Source organism: Rhodamnia argentea, chromosome 2, assembly GCF_020921035.1.
Source record: "Rhodamnia argentea isolate NSW1041297 chromosome 2, ASM2092103v1, whole genome shotgun sequence".
NCBI classification, from domain to species: domain Eukaryota; kingdom Viridiplantae; phylum Streptophyta; class Magnoliopsida; order Myrtales; family Myrtaceae; genus Rhodamnia; species Rhodamnia argentea.
In genome coordinates, this window is record NC_063151.1 from 831251 (window position 1) to 855155 (window position 23905).

The 23905-nt window shown below is 39.9% G+C and overlaps 2 protein-coding genes and 1 pseudogene across 3 annotated transcripts; 1 reads left to right on the forward strand and 2 right to left on the reverse strand.

Moving 5' to 3' along the window:
• Positions 1–110: 110 nt before the first annotated feature.
• On the reverse strand, positions 111–7771 carry LOC115732519. 2 transcript variants are annotated; one of them, XM_048273847.1, is made up of 19 exons: positions 7395–7771; positions 6984–7171; positions 6423–6527; positions 6260–6331; positions 5987–6134; positions 5226–5308; positions 4574–4629; positions 4022–4158; positions 3834–3924; positions 3681–3746; positions 3343–3565; positions 2336–2437; positions 2009–2094; positions 1792–1914; positions 1201–1270; positions 1032–1123; positions 710–814; positions 498–626; positions 111–342 (listed from the first exon to the last, which is right to left on the reverse strand). In XM_048273847.1, exons 1-18 carry the CDS (start codon positions 7577–7579, stop codon positions 513–515), a joined length of 2046 nt encoding a protein of 681 aa, XP_048129804.1. In that variant the 5' UTR covers positions 7580–7771; the 3' UTR covers positions 111–342; positions 498–512. The 2 variants fall into 2 exon arrangements, with proteins under 2 accessions (XP_048129804.1, XP_048129805.1); XM_048273848.1 differs by having other exon boundaries at positions 111–364.
• Positions 7772–10406: 2635 nt separating this feature from the next.
• LOC115751660 lies at positions 10407–16726 on the forward strand (annotated as a pseudogene).
• A 937-nt stretch (positions 16727–17663) lies between these two features.
• LOC115751604 lies at positions 17664–19080 on the reverse strand. Its single transcript, XM_048275174.1, has 2 exons — positions 18098–19080; positions 17664–18067 (listed from the first exon to the last, which is right to left on the reverse strand). Exons 1-2 carry the CDS (start codon positions 18959–18961, stop codon positions 17849–17851), a joined length of 1083 nt encoding a protein of 360 aa, XP_048131131.1. The 5' UTR covers positions 18962–19080; the 3' UTR covers positions 17664–17848.
• Positions 19081–23905: the final 4825 nt, after the last annotated feature.

The following is a 23905-nucleotide window of genomic DNA, read 5'->3' on the forward strand; positions in this document are numbered from 1 at the left end:
GTTAGCCCGAACACCTCGATTATAAAAAAAAATCCACAAAATAATGTATGAGATGGACAAAAACTTATGTGGTGATCCATAACATAAAAAAACAATATTGACACGGCAAATTTGTTCATTCAATTCAATAAAGCCCGTAAAAAGAAAAATTATTAGGGTACCATCATAAGAGGTTAACACAACAACATGGAACTCCTAGTTCTTAGTTCAGATTACATTTTTGTACTACTTCATTTTTCACTAGCTTCTCAATGTTTCTACACATCGGCGCCCCCATCCTGGTGCACTGTCCAGACAGGGTCATACGAAGCTGCGTTGGAAAGCCGCCGTGCTTTTTGTGGCCTGCTGTTACCGGTAGCCACTTCTGCGATGATAAAAGCGAATTCATTCAATTTATGCTTAGCGGGACAATAGAAGAAGCTCACGCAAAAAGCCATGGAATTCAATAATAAAACGCGAATGGGTACATACAAAGTCATGCGCCAGCAGATGCCAACCTTCATGAGACAAGCTCAGTCGAAGTTATCAATTTTGATTGGTGTGATCTCGTCGGCGACATCAAAGTGTCCTACCAAACGTGCGAAAAACACCATTTGTTGTTCCAATGTGAATTTGATATTTTCAGCCTGCGAAACATTGCACTGTCAATTTCCTGCATTGCACACACAACAAACGACTTGTTTGTGTAAAGAGTCAAGAAGTACAATACCTTGCGAAAACCATGCTGCTCGCCTTCGTATTCCACTAAAGCAACAGGCAGACCTTTCTGCTTCAATGCCGCATAAATTTTGCGAGCCTGATCCGGTGGTACCACCTGCAAGAGGTAGTACATAATTGCCAAACCGCCAAGCAGCAAAGTCGTTGAAATGCCAGAGATGTGAAAAGAAATATGTGAAGGCCATTGATGAAATTTCATTTATCGATTGAGAAGAAAAAGTCAAAACTTATCTGATACAATTTCATAACTGAGGAAATTAAAGAGGACCCTAGTTCCTGGCAGGATACCATTGAAAAGAGCATGACTTGCTTACCTTGTCTTCCAACCCTTGAAATAGTATTATGGGGCAAGAAAATTTCTCAACAGAATTTATAGGCGATCTCTCGTAGTAATCCTTTTCAGATCCTGCAGTGCAATGAATGCATAATCTGAAAAAATCCTTAAGGGGAGATAAAACACACACAGAAGCTTATCTGAATTACCAACAAGGTTGTCAAGGTAATGAGATTCAAATTTGTGCGTTTCTGCCCTCAACATGTTCAAATCAGCAACCTGTTTGCAAAATAACCGACAGAAAAATACCCCTTTTTAAACAATGTGAAAATTCAGTGCATTGAAATTGCAGACAACAATGATGAATTTATAAAAGAGTCTTTAGAAAATAGAGAAATTTAAGTATCCCAAATTCCAAGTAAACACCAACTATGACCGATGCACTGTGCCAAACTGGAATGAAAATACACCTTTTACTAATTCATAGATCCCTACACCAATGTTCTTGACAGTCGACTCTTGCCAGTGATAGACTTTCCAGGAGATCCATTTGACAGCAAGACACGATGAAGATGCTATACATCATTCACTAGCTACAAGAATGTCATCAAGAATGATCGATGATTATGTTATAGGCATTAATCTCCAGAGTCCAGAGCTCTTTCAGATGTTGACATGCTTTGTCAGAGTAAGATAAGAACAACCTCCCCCTGGTGGCCCCAGAAAGAAGCCAGTTTCCTGACATTGCCGCCGAATGGTATTAACTATTCTGAAAATGACTACAAAGTAAAGGAACTCACACCATAGAGGGAGGCTCCAGCTTTGAAAGTTTCTCTAAATGCTAGAGCAGCTAAGGTAGTATACCCACCAGCAGAGCCTCCAGTGATGCATAGACGATTGCCATCCACCTTTCCGCTTTCCACCTGGATGATAAAGCAACTTCAACATACTGAAATAGTTCCAGTATGCTATTACCGAATGAGCACTAACAGAACTACCGAGTTGAAAGTCACCTACCAAAAATTTAGCACAACTACAACAGTCATCAACATCAACTATACCCCAGCGACCCAATAGCCGCTCTCTGAATTCTCTGCCATAACCTAGAACAAAAAATTTGTGACATTTTTCAGTAGCCATGAAGAAGATCAATCAGATGATGGGAGAGAAAACAATTTTTGCAACCATTTATCTCAATTAAACTCCATGAGAAATTGGTGACAATAATGCATTGGACTATTGAGATATTAAAGGTGCTTCATTACCAGCCAAAGTAGGCAAACAGGTCTTGCAGAATTCAAAAGAAAGATATGAAGCAGAAAGAGTTCTTGTTTAGAGACAAACCAGTGCTTCCACCGTAATTGACATCCACAAACGCCCATCCTCTGCTAGTCCAGTACTGAATACTCAGGTTTAAAACTCCCCGTGTTTCACTAGTAGGCCCTCCTGTGCAATTTAAGCAAAATTACATAAACGCCTATGAATTACTAGTTCTATACAATTGGGCGTTCATGCATGACAATGCCACTTGAAACAATTAATTGACATTTATGCCCGCCATTTTTTTCTTTTCTTTTCTTTTCTTTTCGATCGATCGATCGAGAGAGAGAGAGAGAGAGAGAGTGATAACTGTTCTACATAGAATGGTTAAAAAGACCATTTTTCTGCAAATTTAAGTTGTCCAAGAAAGGCCGATATTTCATAGTGAGATGTGTCTTGGCACTGCCCTTCCGATCCTCCGATGTATGTTAGGACTTATATGTGGATGTAACAGCAATCAGAAGATAAATAGGAGTAAAAAACAGAATGGAAAAAAGAGGGAGGGCCGAGATTCGGACTTTTGACTTGAACCTCTGATACCATGTTGAATAATCATTTTGCAGAAGCTTAAATTGTCAAGTAACGTGCCCTGAATTTATGCCAAGCATGTATGCCATCAAAAGTGTCAAGTAATCATCAAATTCCTTTTCAAACAATATATGACTTACATGACAATACAGGATTTAAGAAGCGCAACACTCTATGCAGTATACCATATCAAATTACTTTCAAAAAAGCAAGTGCCCCTACATTAGTTGCATCTTCATTCAGCATCAGTTGTATATGTACTGACTTGTTTTGTGCATCTATAATATTTACAATTGATGCCAGGTACTTGTATTTAGCCTGAAAACTCACTACTTACTCATAGATTTACATCAAAATAAAGACTTGATTTGACAAGTAACATCAATTTATGATTCTTGCAAATGGAAAATATTAGTTTGGTTGGACAAATTCCCATGAAAGAATGTATAGATGGCAAGGTGAATTCAAGTATGACAGGAACTGAGTTGCAATTGTTTAAGTACCATGGCTTTTCAACAGCAATGGAGGCTTTTCTTCCTGACTAGCTTGATAAACATGATTAGATGGAGGATAGAAGTATGCATAAGCATTTTGACCAGGAACTTCAGTTGGAAATTCAATCAGCTCTGGCAAGCTGAAATAAGACTCGTACTTCAAACTGTCTGGTGAGGATGACCATATTATCCGAAAATCAATGACTTCTGACTTCTCATCGTTGAAACTCACCTGCAGAACATAAACAAAATGAAATTATAACAACAATTAGAAGTACTAATTACTGCAGCACTGTCCAAACTTCACTAAATACGAGGAGATCACTAAGGTAAAGCATTGCAAGCACCTTAGCCACAGATGTTGGAAGTACTCCTGATGCTCCCTCAATGTAAAGGCAATTATTCCCTGAAGTCTGCAAAAGCAGAATGGGCACAATATACCAAACCATAAGCTTGAAAAATTGTAACAGCAACTCATCATAAGAAGGTATTGAACATACTATGTCTGCTATGTCCGTGAATGGTATCTTGAGCAATGATAATGAGCTCTGAAGAACATCAATAATCGCAAGATGAGACCTTCCCCACTGCCTGCATGCAGATTTTAAATAATTGATATGAAGAATCATACAATACTTGCTATTAGGATAATGTTAACACCTTAGATCATCACATAGAAAAAGCTCACCTGTAGCTGCAAGCAATCAGGGTCTTCTGTTCGTCACTCTGAATAACTTCATAAGAGTTCATACCAAAAACCCATAATGGCCTTGCAAACTCAGCATTTAACGGATAAAGAGGCAGGACCTCATTCGTAGATTCAATCTGTTGAATCAGGAAGCACATCAAAAATATAATTCAGTTCCTTTCCAACCACATGATTGATGATGCCATGAGAGTATAAATGGCAGTTGAAAGAGCTCACACATGTAACAATGGCTCAGTCACCTGCGGAAAACCTATCTAAAATAAATTTTCCTCATTTATAACTTTCACAGCATGACATCCAAAGCCCACACTATTTGACTGATTCAATCTGAATCCTTATGGTGTTTGCTATGGAAATTGAGGAGATCGGCCATATTTCCAGTATAAAACACCAAGTGGAAAATCCGCTTTGGAACGATACCGTAAGGCATGGTCACTATGAAAGATTTTCAATGATATGAATAAACTAAAATATCTAGACTTTTCAAAATCAATAAGCATGAACTGCAACAGTGCAGGGTTAAGATCTTACCCACTTATAGAGATTCCAAAATCCATTCTGTCTATCAGTAATGAAAAATAGTTCACCTGCATGTGTTCAAAGCACAATGTAATGTCTAGCATACTTTCAAGCCACTTCATCATGAATTTTCTTCTCATGTAGTTACTGAAAAACTACATATGCACAACTTCCACAGTAAAATAGCTTTACGATGCCCCTGGACTCAATCATCTGAGCAGAGTGACAAGGGAGAATATTCGCCAAAATGTTGGAAATAGATCACCTCAAGAGTAAGTGCATGTCATGGAAAATACATGTTTAAGGGACATCATAACATGAAAATACCAATAAAAAAACTGTAGAACATTATCCTTTCAATGAGTAAAAAATAAGACCAACATACTCAGATCATCATGAAAGCACCATAATAAAAAAATTCATCAAGGTGACCCTTATTTATCATTCAGGAAGATTAGTTAGAATTGGGAATAAGGCATTTACATTCGACGATTATTTTGGGGGATCAGGCTCCTTTTCTATTCATTCACATCACAGTAATACCAGAATCTTACATTTCTTCAGCTTCAAAGAACATCAGGTGACAAACGCATTTGTACATTAGAATGAGAAATAAATTTGCAGCAATTTGGGAATTTGGATCCGAGCCAAAAGATGGAAGTACCTTTTGGAGACCATTTAGGTTCAGTTGGTGACTCAACATGTTTAGGATCACGACCAGCAACACAGACACGCTTATAAATATCTCTGCATAGAAGTATCAAGAAAATCAATGCGACAAGGCAATGACGTGAATATAGCGCACATATAAATTATAGGGAAAGGTTACAAGTGCGTCTTAAGAATCACAAGGAAGAGTTGATCAGACTAAGCCGACCGGAAAAAAGCCAAGAGTGCAACAAGTACTGTGTCGCAGTTGCCACTTACTTGGCTCATACATGCCATTAGCCATACGTTGTTCTAGGCTAAGCTAAGAAGTTCAATGTTAGCTTAGTTCAATGTGCAGTGTGAGATTTAAGGTTCCACGATCGCTCAAAGCTCAACACCATGGTTACAGACGGTGATATACTTCTACGTTTTAAAACACATGAAAATTATGTGATAGGAAATGTGCTAGAGTCTCTGAAAATCAACACCATCCAAAAACAGATTGTGTCTGACATTTCTAGATGTAATCTAAAGTTTTCTTAAACTGCGCATATGAATTACTATAACAGTGCACATAAGGCCACAATAAAATGACTGTTTTAAGGGGACTCTAGTGTTAGCCATTAATTGGTTAAGCAACCCATGTCTGTCAACCAAGTGAAAGAATTGTTGCAACTAAACCTAAGATAAATTAGAAATTCAAGAATCTAAGCGACAATGGCTTTGTTGATGGACACGAGAAGGTTAACCAATCAAAAAGAGCATCAATCTCCATACCCAGCCTCCGAGATGTACCCAACCCAGAGCTCTGCTTTATCCCATGGCATATTGGGATGACCCCACTCGATCCATGCCATCTTTCCACCCTTTGCATCCATCCGTGGAAAAGCATAGAAATCATTGCCACTGATTAATACTTTGGGCTCTAAAATCCACCCAACAAAACAAAACAAAAGGAAGGGGAAAACAAACGGAAATCAGTAGGTTTCTGGTAATATGAACAAATTAATGTCGGAAACAACTAATCTGGCATGTCCAGCAATTATTCACCTTGTATATCCTTCTCACCAAGGCCAATAGCTACAACCATAGTGGTTGGATTTAGACTGTTCTCACGCCGATCTATCCATGTAAAAGCAATCAGGTAAGTGTCTGTCTTATAGCCCCCAATAAACATGAGCCACAAAATAAGCACCTGAGAAGAGTGACATACCTTCCCTTACGGCAACATAACGGTCAAATCTACTGTCGAAAACTCCATCTGCATAACAAACTGAAGGCCCACCGTAGTCTGGAGTAATTGGCAATGGAGGAGAATCTGAAGGAGATACAGAGTATAACAACAGAGAACTGTGACTTTACCCAAAAAAAAAAAAAAAAACAACAACAGAGAACTGTGATGCCCATTGATGAACGATATACTGCTCCGTAAAAACTTTGATAATACACAAAGGCTTCATTAATCGAAACATGAAAACCACCACATTTCATTGCAAGCATGCTTCCCTCAGAGTCCCGGCTTACAATAACTGCATTCCATAGACTAAGGAGAAATGAAACGGGAAAGGAACTTGACCGCAACCATTCTAAAGAGGCATATTTATGCTTCAAGTTCTTTTCTTTTTGGCCCCCCAATCGCATCTCAACATGTCTACCATCAATAAAGATCTAAGCATGGAGCTACCAAATCCATTCACAAACTTCTTTGTGAAGCTACTGAAGACTACAATAAAATCCACCCTTCAACATGCGTTACAGCAACTGCTGAGCTTACCTTTTAGGCGTAAGGACTGCCTGTACAGCCTTTGGTCCTTGTAATTCGAGAAAACAAGAGTATCCCCCGAAATGCTAAAAGCACCACCACCATATTCCTGACACAGGGTCCTCACGGAAAACTCTTTCGGCGTAACGTCAAGAGGTTCTTCTCCTGGTTTTTCCGGTTCTTTCACAAGAACAGAGCGTCTAATAGCCAATATAACCATACATAGGTCAGTACGCTCCTGAAATTCTCGAGACTCATTCATCTGACATAACCATAAAGATTACAATCTGACAAGAGCTACACATCTATGGAAGCATCATCCCAGCACCAACCCGCAATACCCAGAAACTGAATATTACCCCAACACTCACTTTAATTAGTTTAGTCCTTAAATAAAGAAAAAAGGTGAGTGGAGTTATATACCCCGATTCATTAGGACGGGACTCGAGCCAGACGAGACGGCCGTCGCCGTCGACTGAGATGCCACCGAGTCTTTTGGAGGCGCCGGAGACGACGTCGGCAGTAATGGGGGACTTCCAAGAGCCATACGGAGCTGTGACTCTCTCTGTCTTAGCTGTTGTTTCTGAGGATGACAGTGAACAAGCCATGGTCTTGTGCTTCCCAAGTTGCGGTTTGATCGACGACGACGACTCGGCGACCAGGATTCGAGTGAGGGGATTGAGGTTGGACTTGGAGAAAGAAAGAGGAGCAGCGAGCGACGGTAGATATGGCCGCCAGAGCCATTTGACTCGACGCTGGCCTTGCGGTATTTATGTCATTATCTGATGAGCTTTCTGGTCTTGACATTCTTTGGTTGGGGAAGAATATAACGTCATGTCATGTCATCCTTTTGATAACATAAGAAAGGAGATGAGTCATTTGTATTGTTGCACTAATCAACTCGTGCAAACCAATTACACAACAAATCTTGTTAACAAGTGCCTCGAAGCAACGTAACTTCATCACGGTAATCATGTTGAGATTTATATGTGATGTGCCAGAAAAATTGCATATCGAGGAATTGGTGTCCTCTAGAATAATTAATATTACTTAGTTGGATCGATATTCATATGTTTAAGATTTTGAATAAATATGGACTCAACTAAATATGGTAACGGGCTAAAACTTAAGCAAAGTTAGAGTAGTACGTGTGAATGTATTGTAAATTAAGTCGGAGCATGACCGATCGTAGCGGAATTCCAATTGTTGGATTATGAAGCCATATTTTCTCTTTAGAGAGAAAATATATTATAAGTTTTTACGTGGAAATCCAATGTGGGAAAAAAAAACCTGAGTGCTGGTTTAGAAACCGCTCCACCATAGTAAAGGAACAAAAGGACATTAGGAGCGTCAATATTTGTGTATAACGCTTACTTTAGTGTTAATATATTTTTTAGATCACTTAAGTGTCAAATCGGAGAAAAACGATCATTTAAGTATCAATTCCTACCAAACAGTATACGTGGCATTTTGTTTATTAATTTTTCAAATATTAAACGTTATTTTTTCAAAAAAAAAAAATCTGGATCCACATGAATTGTTCAGCTTAAAAATAGTTAATTTTTTTAAACTTAAAATTCAACAGAAAAATAGCCTAAAAAATCAAAAATAAATAAATTTGTTTAGCTTATTTTTTAAATTTTTTTAATTTTTATTATCGCCTTAACAGCTCCGGCGAAGCTGCATAGATGCCACGTCAGATTTCCGACAAAACTCATCGGAATTAGTACTGAAATAATCGTTTTAAAAAAAAAAAATTAGCACTTCAATGGTCCAAAAAAGATATTAGCACTAAAGTGAGCGTTGTACACAAATATTGACACTTATAATATTCTTTTGCCATAATAAAGGGTTATAATTGACACTGTTGAATTTTGTCTCGAGTTTGAGCCATGTACAAAATCAAAGTGTGGTGATTTTTTTAAGGATAACTATCTTGGATTTTATATATATATATATATATATATATATATATATATATATATATATCATACTTCCAACCTCGGAAGCATTTGATACCCACTTCGAATCGCGAAAGCCTTTGTTATTTACTTCCTGGACCCAGATCCAGTAAGTATCCTTCCATATCTCACCTTGAACATCCTTGTTCATATATATGGGAATGACATATGCGGTAGTTACTTTCCTCTTGAGAGTGACCGGTTTGACCAATGGACACTCCATCCGGTGGACGTCTCTTCTTAGGGCGAATATCGAAGCCTCGTCTTTTCTAATACTACCAAAAAGGGGCCCACAATGAAGAGAACGAAAGGAAAAATTACTTTGAGGGCTTCTCTTTCTCTCGTCCTTTTCTAGGTGTTAGCCGCCGGCGAGTTCCTTGGGGTTTTCAACCGAGAGGCAACGCTGTCACGCTTGTGCCGCACAGCGAACTCAAGCGAGACGCCCAAAGGTCACCTCTTGTATTTATTAAATATCTAAAATATGATAAAGGAATATAGCCTGCACAAAAATATCTTAAAGGAGGAGTTGAGATAAATCTGGATAGAATTTTTCAAGAGAGTATATGCAAGGGACACTAGGCTTTTTTCACAACCATTGCCTCTCTTCTTCCATGTCAGGCCGCCTCCCTACCATGCCAAGCTGCCTCCATGGCTGGGCGGCTGCGGCGACAGTCAAATGTGACCGCCTCTCTAACGGCGATGTCTCGTCCTTGGTCAGCCGGCATGTAGTACGTGCGAATGAACGAGGATAAAGATGGCAAGGGCTGCTAGTCATGCAATTTCTAAACCAGGATGCAGTGCTACCTTGCTGCTCGAGTGCTCTCCCTCGTAGATGCAAAAATATTTCGGCAAAACTGCAGTAACCTCGTGTAGGCATCACTATTTAGTTGACAGGAACTAACCTTACTTCATTATAAACAACATTATCATTAGTGTCTTGTTGACAATTGAGAAATGAAAACCTTCCTAGCATTGATTTGGACATGATCAACCAGTCCAACTACAATCCTCTCACTCGAATTCTCGTCGCCCGGTCTCATGGATCAAACCCAACTCGGGAAGCACAAGACCATGGCTTCTTCACTCTCACACTCAGAAACAACAGCTAAGACAGAGAGAGTCACAGCTCCGTATGGCTGTTGGAAGTCCCCCATCACCGCCGACATCGTCTCCAGCACCTCCAAAAGGCTCGATGGCATCTCCGTCGACGGCGCTGGCCAGCTCATCTGGCTTGAGACCCGTCCTAATGAATCAGGATATGTAACTCCACGTACCATTTATTTTAATAGGAAGGATAAACTAATCAAACTGAGTATTCAGGCAGTATTGAGTTTCTGGGTATCGTGAATTGGTGCTGGAATGGTGCTTCCATAGATGTGTAACGATTGTCAGGTTGTAATTTTTTATGATTTTGTCAGATGAATGAGTCTCGGGAATTTCAGGATTTTGCTGACTAATAATGGATGGGTATATTGGCTATTAGACGCTCTGTTCTTGTGAAAGAACCGGAAAAACCAGGAGGCGAACCTTTTGACGTTACGCTGAAAGAGTTTGCCGTGAGGACCCTGTGTCAGGAATATGGTGGTGGTGCTTTTAGCATTTCGGGGGATACTCTCATTTTCTCGAATTATGAGGATCAAAGGCTGTACAGGCAGTCCTTACTCCTCAAAGGTTAGCTAAGCAGTTGCTGTAATGCATGTTGAAGGGTGGATTTTAAATTATAGTCTTCAGTCTCTTCACAAATAAGTTTACGCATGGATTTGGTAGCTCCATGCTTAGATCTTTATTGATGGTAGACATGTCGAGATACGATTGAAGGGCAAAAAGAAAAGAACTTGCAGCATAAATAGGTCTCTTTAGAGTTGTTGCAATACAGTTAGTGTAAGCGCCAGCAGGGGCTCCAAGGGAAGCATGCTTGCAATGAAATTTTATAGTTTTCATGTTTCGCTTAATGAAGCCTTGTGCTTTATCTAAGTTTTCATAGAGCCGAATGCCATTCATCAATGAGCATCACAATTCTCTGTTGTTATACTCATCTCCTACAGATTCTCCTCCATTGCCAGTTACTCCAGACTATGTTGGGCCTTTAGTTTGTTATGCAGATGGAGTTTTCAACCGTAGGTTTGGCCGTTATGTCACCGTAGGGGAAGGTATGTCACTCTTTTCGGGTGCTTATTTATTGGGGACTTATGCTCAGACACTTACCTGATTGCTTTTACATGGACACAGATCGGCGTGAGAGCAGTTTGAATCCAACCACTGCAGTTGTAGCTATTGGCCTTAGTGAGAAGGATATACTAGGTAAATAATTGCTGGACGTGCCAGATTAGTTGTTTCCTACATTAACTTGTTCACTACATTACCAGAAATTTGCTGATTTCCTTTTTTCCCCCTTCGTTTGTTTTGTTTTATTTGGTGGAATTTAGAGCCCAAAGTACTAATCGGTGGCAATGATTTCTTCGCTTTTCCGCGGATGGATGCAAAGGGTGGAAAGATAGCATGGATTGAGTGGGGTCATCCCAATATGCCATGGGATAGAGCAGAGCTCTGGGTTGGGTACATCTCGGAGGGTGGGTATGGAGATTGATGCTCTTTTTGATCAGTTAACCTTCTAGTGTCCATTAACAAAGCCATTGTCGCTTACATGCTTGAATTTCAAATTTATCTTAGATTTAGTTGCAACAATTCTTTCACTTGTTCGACAGATATGGGTTGCTTAAACAAATAAATGTTAACTCAAGAGTCCCCCTTAAACCTGTCATTTCAATGAGCCTTATGTGCGCTGTTTTAGTAGTTCATATGTGCAGTTTAAGAAAATTTTAGATTACCTTAACAAATGTCAGAACACAATCCATTTTTGGATGGTGTTGATGTTCAGAGGCTCTTGCATATTTCCTATCACATAATGTTCAGGTGTTTTTAATACATAGAAGTTACTGTAATCACCGTCTGTAACCATGGTGTTGAGCCTTTGAGTGATAGTGAAACCTTACATCTCATGCTGCACATTGAACTTCTAAACTTAGCCTAGAACAACATATGGCTAATGGCATGTATGAGCCAAGTGAGTTGCAACTGCGATACAGCACTTTTTGCACTCTTTGCCTTTTTCAGTTGGCTTAGTCTGATCAACTCTTCCTTGTGATTCTTAAACACACTTGCAACCTTTCCTTATAATTTATCTGTGTGCTATATTCATGTCATTGCCTTGTCGCATTAATTTTCTTAATGCTTCTGTGCAGAGAAATTTATAAGCGTGTCTTTGTTGCTGGTCATGATCCCAAACATATTGAGTCACCAACTGAACCTAAATGGTCTCCAAAAGGTACTATCTTTTGTCTCAGATCTAAATTTCCTGATTGGTGTAGATTGATTTCTCATTCAATGGTACAAGTCCGTTGGTCACCTGATGTTCTTTGAAGCTAAAGAAATGTAAGATTCTAGTAATATTGTGATGTGAATGAACAGAAAAGGAGCCTGATCCCCCAAAATAATTGTCAAACCTAAATGGCTCATTCCCAATTCTAGCTAATCTGCCTGAATAATATATAAGGGTCGCCTGGATGAACTTTTTATTATGTTGCTTTCATGATGATCTGAGTGTGCTGGTATTTCATGTTATGTTGTCCCTTAAACATGTATTATCCGCGATATGCATCTGGAGTCCTCTCGTATGTCGTATGTCTCTGCTTACTCGTGAGGTGATCTATTTCCAACATTTTTGCGAAATTTCTTCTTTTCACTCTGCTCAGATGATTGACTCCAGTGGCATCCTAAAGCTATTTTATTGTAGAAGTTGTGGATATGTAACATTTCAGTTAAAACATAAGAAGAAATTTCGTAGTGAAGTGGCTTGAAATTGTGCTAGACATTACATTGTGCTTTGAACACATGAAGGTGAACTATTTTTCATTACTGATAGACAGAATGGATTTTGGAATCTCTATCAGTGGGTAAGATCTTAACCCCGAACAGTCGCAGTTCATGCTTACTGATTTTGAAATGTCTAGATATTTTAGGTGCTTCATTTCATTGATCATCTTTCATAGCGACCATGCCTTATGGTAACCATTCTGAAGCAGGTTTTCCACATGGTGATTTATACTGGAAATATGGCCAATCTCCTTAATTTCCATATGAAACACCATAGGAATTCAGACTGAATCAGTCAAATAGTGTGGACTGAGCCACTGTTACATGTGTGAGCTCATTCAACTGCCATTTATACTCTCATAGCATCATCCATCATGCGGTTGGAAAGGAATTGAATTATATCTTTGATGTGCTTCATGATTCAACAGATTGAATCTATGAATGAGGTCCTGCCTCTTTATGCGTTAAATGCTGAGTTTGCAAGGCCATTATGGGTTTTTGGTTATGAACTCTTATGAAGTTATTCAGAGCGACCTTTACCAAAAAAAAAAGAAAGTTATTCAGAGCGACGATCAGAAGACCCTAACTGCCTGCAGCTACAGGTGAGCTCTTTTCGTGTGATGATCTAAGGTGTTTCATCATCCTAATCGCAAATTATTGTATAATTCTTCATGTGAATTATTTAGAAGCTGCATGCAGGCAGAGGGGAAGGTCTCATCTTGCGATTATTGATGTTCTTCAGAGCTCATTATCATTTCTCGACATACCATTCACGGACATAGGAGACATAGTATGTTCCACAACTTATTATGATGAGTTGCTGTTACTATTTTTCAAGCTGATGGTTTGGGCTATTGTGCCCATTCTGCTTTTGCAGACTTCAGGGAATAATTGCCTTTACGTTGAAGGAGCATCAGGAGTACTTCCAACATCTGTGGCCATGGTTCTTGCAATGCTTTACCTTAGTAATCTGCTAATATTTAGTGAAGCGCGGACAGTGCTGCAGTAATTAGTATTTCTCGTTGTTGTTATAATTTCCTTCTGTTTATGGTCTGCAGGTTACTTTCAATGCTGAAAAGTCAGAAGTCATTGATTTTCGAATAATATGGTCATCCTCACGAGTCAGTTTGGAGTACGAGTCTTATTTCAGCTTGCCAGAGATGATTGAATTTCCAACTGAAGTTCCTGGTCAAAATGCTTATGCATACTTGGAAAATTGCAACTCAGATCATACTTGAATTTACCTTGCAGTCTGTGTTCCTTTGTGGGAAATTTGTACCACCAATGTTTTCGTATAGAACTTTGAATACTGTTCATGTAATTTTGCTTAAATTTGCACAGGAGGGCCTACGCGTGAAACACGAGGGGTTTTAAACCTGAGTATTCAGTACTGGACTAGCAGAGGATGGGCCTTTGTGGATGTCAATTATGGTGGAAGCACTGGTTTGTTACGAAAAGTTCCTGCTCATATCTATCTCTTGATTTCTGCAAAACCTGTTTTCTGACTTTGGATATCATTACCATTTCGACAGCGTTATGCTTTATCGTCACCACTTCCTCATGGAGTTTAGTTAACATAAATGGTTGCAAGTATTGCTATCTTTGGCCCATCATTTGACTGATCTTCTTCATGGCTACTGAAAAATGTCACAAAATTTTTGTTCAAGGTTATGGCAGAGAATTCAGAGAGAGGCTATTGGGTCGCTGGGGTATAGTCGATGTTGATGACTGTTGTGCCTGTGCTAAATTTTTGGTAGGCGACAGCCGGTCAGTGCTCCTTGTGTAATGGAATACTAGAACTATTTCAGTATGGTGAAGTTGCTTTTATCATCTAGGTGGAAAGTAGAAAAGTGGATGGCAATCGTCTATGCATCACTGGACTCTCTGCTGGCGGGTATACAACCTTGGCTGCTCTAGCATTTAGAGAACTTTCAGAGCTGGAGCTTCACTCTGTGGTGTGAGTCCATTTACTTCATAGTCGGCTTCAGGATAGTTAAATTCATCATTTGGCATCAATGTCGGGAAAGTGGCTTGTCGCTGGGGCCACCAGCGGCAGGTTGTTCTTATCTTCACCCTGACAAAGCCCACAAATGTCTGAAAGAGCTATGGACTCTGAAGATTAATGTCTACAACATAATCATCGATCATTTTTGGTGACTTTCTTGTTGCTGGTGAATGATATAAAGCATCTCAGTTGTGTCTTGCTATTAAATGTATCTCCTGGAAAGTTTACTGGCAAGAGGCGATTGTTCAGAACAGTAGTATCGTGATCCATGAACTATCATAAGGCATATTTTCATTACAGTTAGGCACTGTGCATTGGTCATAGTTGGTGTTTACGTGGCATTCGGGATACTTGATTCATAAATTCATTGGTATATTCTACTATCCGATGCATTGAATTTTCGCAATGTTAAAAAGGGATATTATTCTGTCAGTTATTTCGATGAACAGGTTGCCGATTTGAACATGTTGAAAGCAGAAACACACAAATTTGAATCTCATTACCTTGACAATTTTGTTGGTAAATCAGAGAAGCTGTCATTCGTGTTTCCATCTCTCCTCGAATAAGTCCTTATACTGACCCTCCATCTGTGGCACTACAGTATCTGAGAAAGATTGCTATCAGAGATCGCCCATAAATTCTGTTGAGAAATTTTCTTGTCCCATAATTCTATTTCAAGGGTTGGAAGACAAGGTACGCAAGTCACACTCTTTCCAATAGTTCCCTGTCCCTCTCCTGTTCCTCCTCTTTCAATGTCCTAAGTTATGAAGTAGCATCAGATAAGTTCTATATTCTCTTATCGATTGGTAAGTAAATGTCATCAATGGCCTTCGGATAGTCCGTTTAACTTCTCTGGCATTTCAGCAACTCTGCTGCTTGGCAGTTTGGCAATTATCTACGACCTCTTGCAGGCGGTGCCGCCGGATCAGGCTCGCAAAATTTATGAGGCATTGAAGCAGAAAGGTCTGCCTGTTGCATAAGTGGAATACGAAGGCAAGCAGCATGGTTTTCGCAAGGTATTGTTCTTTTCGAGTCTTTACATAAACAAGTCATTTGTTGTGAGTGTGGTGCAGGAAATTGACATGCAATGTTTCACAGGCTGAAAATATCAAATTCACATTGGAACAACAAATGCTGTTTTTTGCCCGTTTGGTAGGACACTTTGATGTTCCCGACGAGATCGTGCCAGTCAAAATTGATAACTTTGACTGAGCTTGTCTCATGAAGGTAGTCATCTGCTCTTCTATGGTTAGTGATCTGCTGGCATCTGAGAGGAGGATTGGAACCTTGCTATCTACTGTCTGCAATTGTTATCACATGTTGCTATGCTGTGCATGACTTCGAACGTCCATCCGCATCATTCTATGTCTATCGTGTTTTTATAATTGGCCAGATTGCAAGTATGAAAGAATTGGCTTTTGTAATGGAATAGCGTCAATCACCCGTTATGTTTAATTATGATGGGCGAATTGCCCCTCGTTCTTGAAATTGATTTGATCGTCGCAGCTCTGCAATTGTGTACTTTTGGGTCCCGTTGAATTTCATGGGTGTTCGCCTGACCTTCTATTTTCCCTAAGCACAAATCGAATTCGCTTTTATCATCGCAGAAGGAGCTACTGGCAACAGAAGGCCACACCAAGACAGTTGCCTTTGCGGCCTCAACTTCATATCACCCGTTCAGCATAGCGCATCAGGATGTGGTATCGATCTGTAGATAAATTGGGAAGCTGATGAAATATGAAGTAGTACAAAGTGTAAACTGTACTTCGAAGTAACGAGTTTCAATATTGCTGGTGTTGTAACTTTGCTGTATCGTCAGACCATTTGATCTTGGATTTCAGGGACCTGGTATAGCAAAGGGGGTGAAACTTCCATCATGACCATTCCAAACAGGATCAACTTCACACCTCATCATGAAACATACAATATTCATGTTAAGATTTTGATCATTTCAATACCATGGTGTGTCGCAATGTTCGAGTTTTCAGTACCCGGCCTCTTGTCCTTTATCAGCCGGCATGTGTCATAAGCGCAGTATTAACAAAATCAAGAGCTTCAAGTTGTAATTTTTAAAAGAACCACGACTCTGTCAAAGTTAGACGGCTGATCTATACTTATTTTCATGATGGGTTTTTCTTTTCCCTTTTTCTTATTCGGGTGGAAGCATGTGAAAGGTTAGGTGTTGAAGTTTCCCACTTCTAGAAAGTTGACAGAAGTTATCATCCTGCGGACCAATTTTTCAACGAAATGTTTTGCTGACGCGAAGTGCTGAGATAAAATAACAGTACAGGGTAAGATGTTGCAATCATCAGGAAGTTTTCACCCTTTTTGGAGTCCTTTTCCTGGAGTCTCCAATTTTCCATCACTTTCACAATTCGATCATGAGTTAAAGAGAAGAATTTCGCAACCTGGTTTACGCAGGACACATGCAAAAACTCACAGAAAGTGCCGAGGAAACAGAGCATCCGTGCTGTATCAAACTCTCTGCATCCAGGTTGCTCACACCTATTAAGATTGATTACTCAAACAGGGGATCTCATCACATGGTCTTAATCACATATTCACGCGCACGTTGTCTGATAAAACGTTTGTATGACATGGTTTCCTTTCCCAATTTGAGATGAAGGATCGGCAGTCTCCAGATTTTCACCAGAAGACTACCTTTTAATGGTTTGCTTCCCATAATCCCCGGTTTCTGACGCTTAGATCACAAAACAGTAAGTCTCAGTCCGAGGCGGTCTGCTTAAATTTGCTCAATCAAAAGCTTGGCTGCAGGAACATATGCCGCAGAAAATCGATACTCTCTTGCCTAACATTTGTGACCACAGGGACATTAATCCGTCCGCAGTTTTGAAAAAAATTAAGAGCTCAATTGATCATTGAAAGAACAGGATCTTCTCCTTCATCATACAACATATACGAAACATGTTCCTCACGTAAAGATCTCTACACTTTTCGGAACAAAGAAACTTCTTTACATACTGTAAGGGAAAACCAACATTTCCAGACGAACAAAACATTCATGTTAAGATCTAATTTCATTGCCGGTACAATGACCCGAATCCGTTAGCCAGGCCATGGACCGCGGGATTGAAAGCCAGCCTCCCCAGGATCCCCTGCTTGTAAGGGAGGAAGGTTTTTTTCTTCAGATCGTTCGAGACCGCCTTGTTCACGGTGTAGTGCAGCTCGTGCGCAGAGACTGGGCCTCGCCGCCGCGACGCCGGCCCGGTGGGGCTGTCGATGGAACGGAAGCTCGCGTTCCTCACCGCGTCCTCCTTCTTCCCCACCGCGTACTTTCTGAATGGGTCCTTGTCCGTGGCCCGGCCCTCCGATGCGCTTCTGAACAGCAAAAAGTCCTTCAAGCTCCACTTCTTGGACGAACCTTTCGACGCAGCCGAAGCCGAAGGACCCGTGAGACAGGGGGGCTTGGACGTCGGCGTCTGTTTGGTCGGCTGTTTTTCTTCTTCCTCCCAGGGATAGGCAGAGACCCTGTACGGGGACAGCGACCGAGCCGCTCTCCGGCCAGAATCCGAACGTTGCAACCTCTCTCTGCCTCTGGCTTGGCGGGGCTCTGCGCTCCTCCTAGCGTTCTCGGTCGCCGCTTCGGAAGGGTCGCTTTCTTTTCTCGCTCTAGGTGAAAACAAGCCTCTGGCTTGCGATCTCTGAGCCTTGGGCGATGGCGCGAGCGGGCTCTTCGGAGGCGTCCGAGCTGAGCGGTCGCTCTGTAGCCTTGGAGGGTGCTTGAGCGGGCGGATTCTCCCACCGTCGAAGAGCTCCTCGGCCGAAAGAGAGTGCCTGTCGGAGTCCTTACTCAAGTCGAAAGCGAAGTTGAATCCATCATCACCATCATCTTTAAAATCAACAGGTTCTCTCCCAAAAGCCTTAGGCTGCGGTGATTTCGGAGTGCCGGGCTTCTCTTCCCAAACGAATGGAACAGCGGCTGAACATGAAGAAGAAGGAGAAGGGTCGCTGAGGTTTTTGGCTGAGAACTCATCGAACTCGCGGTAGAAATCGGCCACCCGAGCAGGGCTGTTCGGAGCGCTGAAGTAGTATTCGCCGAAGCGTTTTGGCGTGGACGGAGCGCTGGCGTGAGGCGAGGAACGGGAGCTGTTGAAGTCGAACTCCATGCTCGGCGGTATCATCACTTCCATGGTGAAGACTCTTGGCAAAAAGTTCAGTGGGACAGAGAGAGAGGGAGAGAATTATTGCCGAGGCTGACAGAATTAGGAGGCAGAGACAGAAGTTATATACAGGGGAGGAAGGAAACAGGGGAGAAAGAACAAAAGGATGGGTGGGGGGAGGAGTGGAGATTGTTGACCGTGGAGTCAAGATGAGGAGCCGCCACTTCATACTTTTTAGGGCTTGGATTCGCGTCTGCATGTGGATAGACATTGTGTGCTGCTTTCTCATTGCATTGAAATACCATAATAATGTGATGGGCCCTTTTTTTTGTGTGTGTGTGTCTTTTTGCGGAAACATTAGAATATGTTGCCGTCTTTATTGGTGACCCATACCCCACCAACGAGTCTGAATTTTCCTCGAGGCAAAAGGTTGGAGGCGGGGACGTGTGTAATTCTATAAAGAGGAGAGGGAAGAAGATGAAAATTAGAATTAGGATTAATACCATAAAAAAAAAAATTTCAAACCGGTACATCTATGATCACAACCTCCAAATTAGTATACCTTTGATAAATTTACCTTAAAAATTAATTTTTCGACTACTAAAACCTCAAACTGGTACACATATGACGAGTTTGCCCTTCGTTAATTTTCGTTAAACTTGATTAATACGGCAAAAAGTGCCAGATTAGTACACCTGAATAAAAGAACGGTAAAAATCTCAAACTAGTATACCTATCAACTGTCAAGTGTCATTTAATTCAGCAATTTGATGATAAAATTTAATAAAAACTAACGGAGAGTAAATTTATTACATGTGTATTATTTGAGGTTTTTAGTGGCTAAAAAAGTAATTTGAGATAAATTTTTAAATATATCGATTTGGGATATTTGACCTATTACTAACCCTTAATTTTTTAAGGGAAGGAGTGAGGTAAGATGAAAACAACGCGTAATCAGTGGCGTCACTTAGGGTTTGATTTCTTCTTCCCTTTTGTTTAACTGCCACGCTTTTTGAGTTGAATGGAAATCATGGCAGTCAAAGGAATTGATTTTTATTGCTCAGCTTTGTAGTGATCTGGGGTGGATTGGAGGTTAAGGTAAACGTTTGGAAATGTGGGGAAAAAGGGTTGACATGAGAGCCAGAGAGGTAGCAGATTTCTAGAAAGGCCAAAAGGAGACCCCGACCCCGACAGATCTTGTGATTGACTGTTGGGTTTGGAATGATGGGGAAAAGGTGCTCTTTTCGAATGACATATTGGCCTAGGCCTCACGTCAAGACAGGCACCATGAGTTATCTTGATTCCCTCTCCCTAAACAGTAAAATTTTCATGAGTCTGTCGGACCCCTTTGTCATGGTACTGATGTTCTCCCACATGATCTTAGGTTCTTAATACATGAAGTAAATAGCTTTAGGAATTCGTTCTAATTTAAACGCGTTGTTTTGGATGTAACAAGACCAATTCGAGTTCGTCACGTGACAAAAGAAAAAGGCCAAACAAATTGATTCAAATCCTCTAATGTTAGACCATCGAATAGGCCCAGTGACGAGACGTGTCAAAAATATGATGATTTACTCCTTTTTTTTTTTTTTTTTTGGACCATCTCAATTCTTCTGGCAATGATGATTTATTATTAATGCAATTATCTCTTGTTCCTGCATGTCTGTACAAACTTGGGGAGGGAAAAAGGAAACGGGATTCTTGGCTAAGCATAAATCTTTTTTGATACCTTGAGTAGGTACTATGCATCATTATGGTGCTACACCTCTCAAGCATAGCAAAAGAGACAAAGAACATGAATTATTGACAATCACAATCATCGATTATTGTCGGCTTGATTTTTCGTTTGTGAATATAGAACTCCATATAGATTTGGCCTCCACAAAGCAAATCCCCAAGGAGACACCTCATCCTCACAAAACTTCATCATCAAACTGGTCTTTGCCAAGGAAGCATAGCTTGCTTGTACAATCGGGCAAGTAGTTGAAATCTATAACAAACTTTAATTAGATCGAAAAAATTTGGAAACATAATATTCAAGGTCGATAGGCCGATAGCAATAAGGACGAAACTATTCCCTGGACGATGGAGTCGGCTCGATGTGTGTCATGATCTGTTGGATCGTACACATCTCGCCCACTAGAAAGCTACGAGTTAACAATCTTTATGTATAGGTTTGGTAGTGACAATTTAATGTGGACTGCTTCCAAACTTAAATTATGGAAGTTACATGACATCATCAGTTGATAAAATTAGCCAAGTTGGGATAAGATAGCTGCTTTCACACATTTATCGTTTTTTGGAGTTGGAAACACGTGCTTAATAAATAAAAAGAGATCGAACTTTTTGGAATTTTCAAGACTTCTAGAATTTAGACTTTTTTACATGAACAAAAATTCTCCATTTGTCTCACATCTAGTTTCTTCCCAAGACAGCTGTGTCTGGTGTAAGGTTCCGACATAAGTGGCCGTCAAAGGTAATTATAGGCTGATGTTTGCTTACGGCGAAGGTTATAAGTATGTAAAATATTGGAGAGGAGGAAACTGAAAGTGACATGCCCTAGAATGTAAGGAAATAATATATCCTTGACTATGAATGCATTCGTATCCACGAATAATTAAAAATTATTTTCTTTGAAAAGTCGATAAAAAAAATTGTATCCATTAAATATTTTCGTGAATGATAAGAATATTTCTTGTCCAATCAATTTTGTAAGGGATATGAGTGATTATTTTAGGAAAATGATTTCTAAATCGTTCATTTTTCCCAAAACAAATGAAAACCGTAAAGTACTCTCATACTAGCAATTTAGCAGTTTTGACAAAAAAAAAAATTTGCAGTTGAACTTGCGTTGATCTTCTCCTTTAACATTCTGATTGGTGAATAAGAAATTCTTGTAATCCATTCAGAGACCTAGATTGGCTGAGGGAAACACAACCAAAATGTATATAACATTAACGTATGCGAGTTATACCGTGTCAATATCAAGCTATATGTGTTTTTTTAATCCCAGTTCTTTTGCTGTCGTGTTTGTAGTTTGGTATGCTATTTTTGGAAGAAAATTACCAAAAAAGTTCTAAACCTATTGTAATTATGTCAATTTAATTCTAAATTTTTTTTTTCGCCGATTCAACCCTAAAACTTTTACAATTTTGCCAATTCAGTCCATCCAGCCAATTTTAGCCAACTAACGCCGATGTGGATGCCGATCGATGCCGGCCGTTCGGTAACATAATATTTTAATTTTTTTCCCGCTATTTCTGTACGGAGTAAAACTATACGATAAGCCCTAAAATTGATGTACGAAATGCATTGAGTGCTTAACTTGTTAGTTGGTACGACCAAATCCAAGCATGCATCAAGAAGTGCAATGAAATCCTTAACCCTTCAATTAATACATTTAAGTTATAAATTAAGCTATCCTTATCGGGAAAAAAAGCTGCTACAATGCCATGATTTTTTTGGGGTATGAACCCTAATTCTAATTTTCTTCTTCTTCTCTCCTCTTTATAGAATTACACACGTCCACGCCTCCAACCTTCTGTCTCGAGGAAAATTCAGACTCGTTAATGGGGGTGGGTCACCAATAAGATGGCAACATATTATCATGTTTGTGCAAAAAGACACAAAAAAGCCAGACCCATCACATTATTATTGGTATTCAATTCAATAAGAAATCAGCACACAATGTATACCCGCATGCGGACGCGAATCCGAGGCCTAAAAAGTACATAACAAATTCTTGTAATCCATTGGTACAACCAAATCCAAACATGTTTCAAGAAGTGCAATGAAATCCTTAACCTTTTAATTAATACATTTAAGTTATAAATTAAGCTATACTTTTATTGGGAAAAAAGCTACTACAGTGCCATGATTTTTATAAGGTGAGGGCTTCGCAGCCCTAGCCCGGTGGCTGGCGAGCTCTAGTGATCCTCGCCGGCCACAACTCCTCATGCCATAGGGGGAAGGGGAAAAAATAAAAAGAAAAGAAAAGAAATAAAAACAAAAAATATTAAAGTATTATTAAAATTTTGCCACGTCAATGTCGGTGATGTCACATCGTCGCTGGCCGGCTAAATGAATTGAATTGGCATAAATGCAAAAGGTTTATGATTAAATCGAGACAATTATAATAGGTTTAGATCTTTTTGGTAATCCATCCGATTTGGCGAAAAAAGGGGTAAATCTAAGCTATGTTTGCCATGACCAATCACCATCAATAAAGAAGAATCTTTTCTAAATAATTTGTGTGCGTTGGAACCACAAATACATTCTAACGATCTCTTCATCTAGACAGGTCATAGTACAATTTCACACTATAGCCCTATACACCATTATCACATATATATAAATAAAATACTAAGTCTTTTGAAAAGATGATTTTCATATAAATAAACTCTTGCGCCCAAAGTAATAAAACATGGTCGGAAAAACTTATACTGGTTCCCATTCCCATTTTGGGGAAGGCAGGCGGAGGTTGATAACCAGTGATATAGAAATTCAACGTTGAGGATCTGCTCATAATAAAAAAGAAACACACAATTGCGCGTGTCGTTGACTCTGAAAAGTATATGGCGATAAAAAACGTTTTCCTTTTTGCAGCGTCCGTCGGCCTTGCGTATCTGAACTGATAATTTTAGCTGCAATATTTTATGCCTAGGAAACCCTAGCAACCATAGGGATCGCCAGACTTAACAGCTTTGAAAAAAATGAAATGGCGTGAGTTGGAGATCACCTTTATACAACTCCATGCGCTATCTCCCCCAAGCTGTTCACCGCTTAATTGATTTTGCAGACCGTATAAAATATTACAGATATTAGTGTGGTTTTTGTTGAGCCAAAAGTTTAGGGAAAATGACAAGAAGTGGTGAAATAGCCAACGTTTTGTGCATGGCATGTGGTGGAGACCTCTAACTTGGCCATTGGTCCGTGGACTTATGCAGAACGTCGAGAAGCGGTTTGACATAGCGC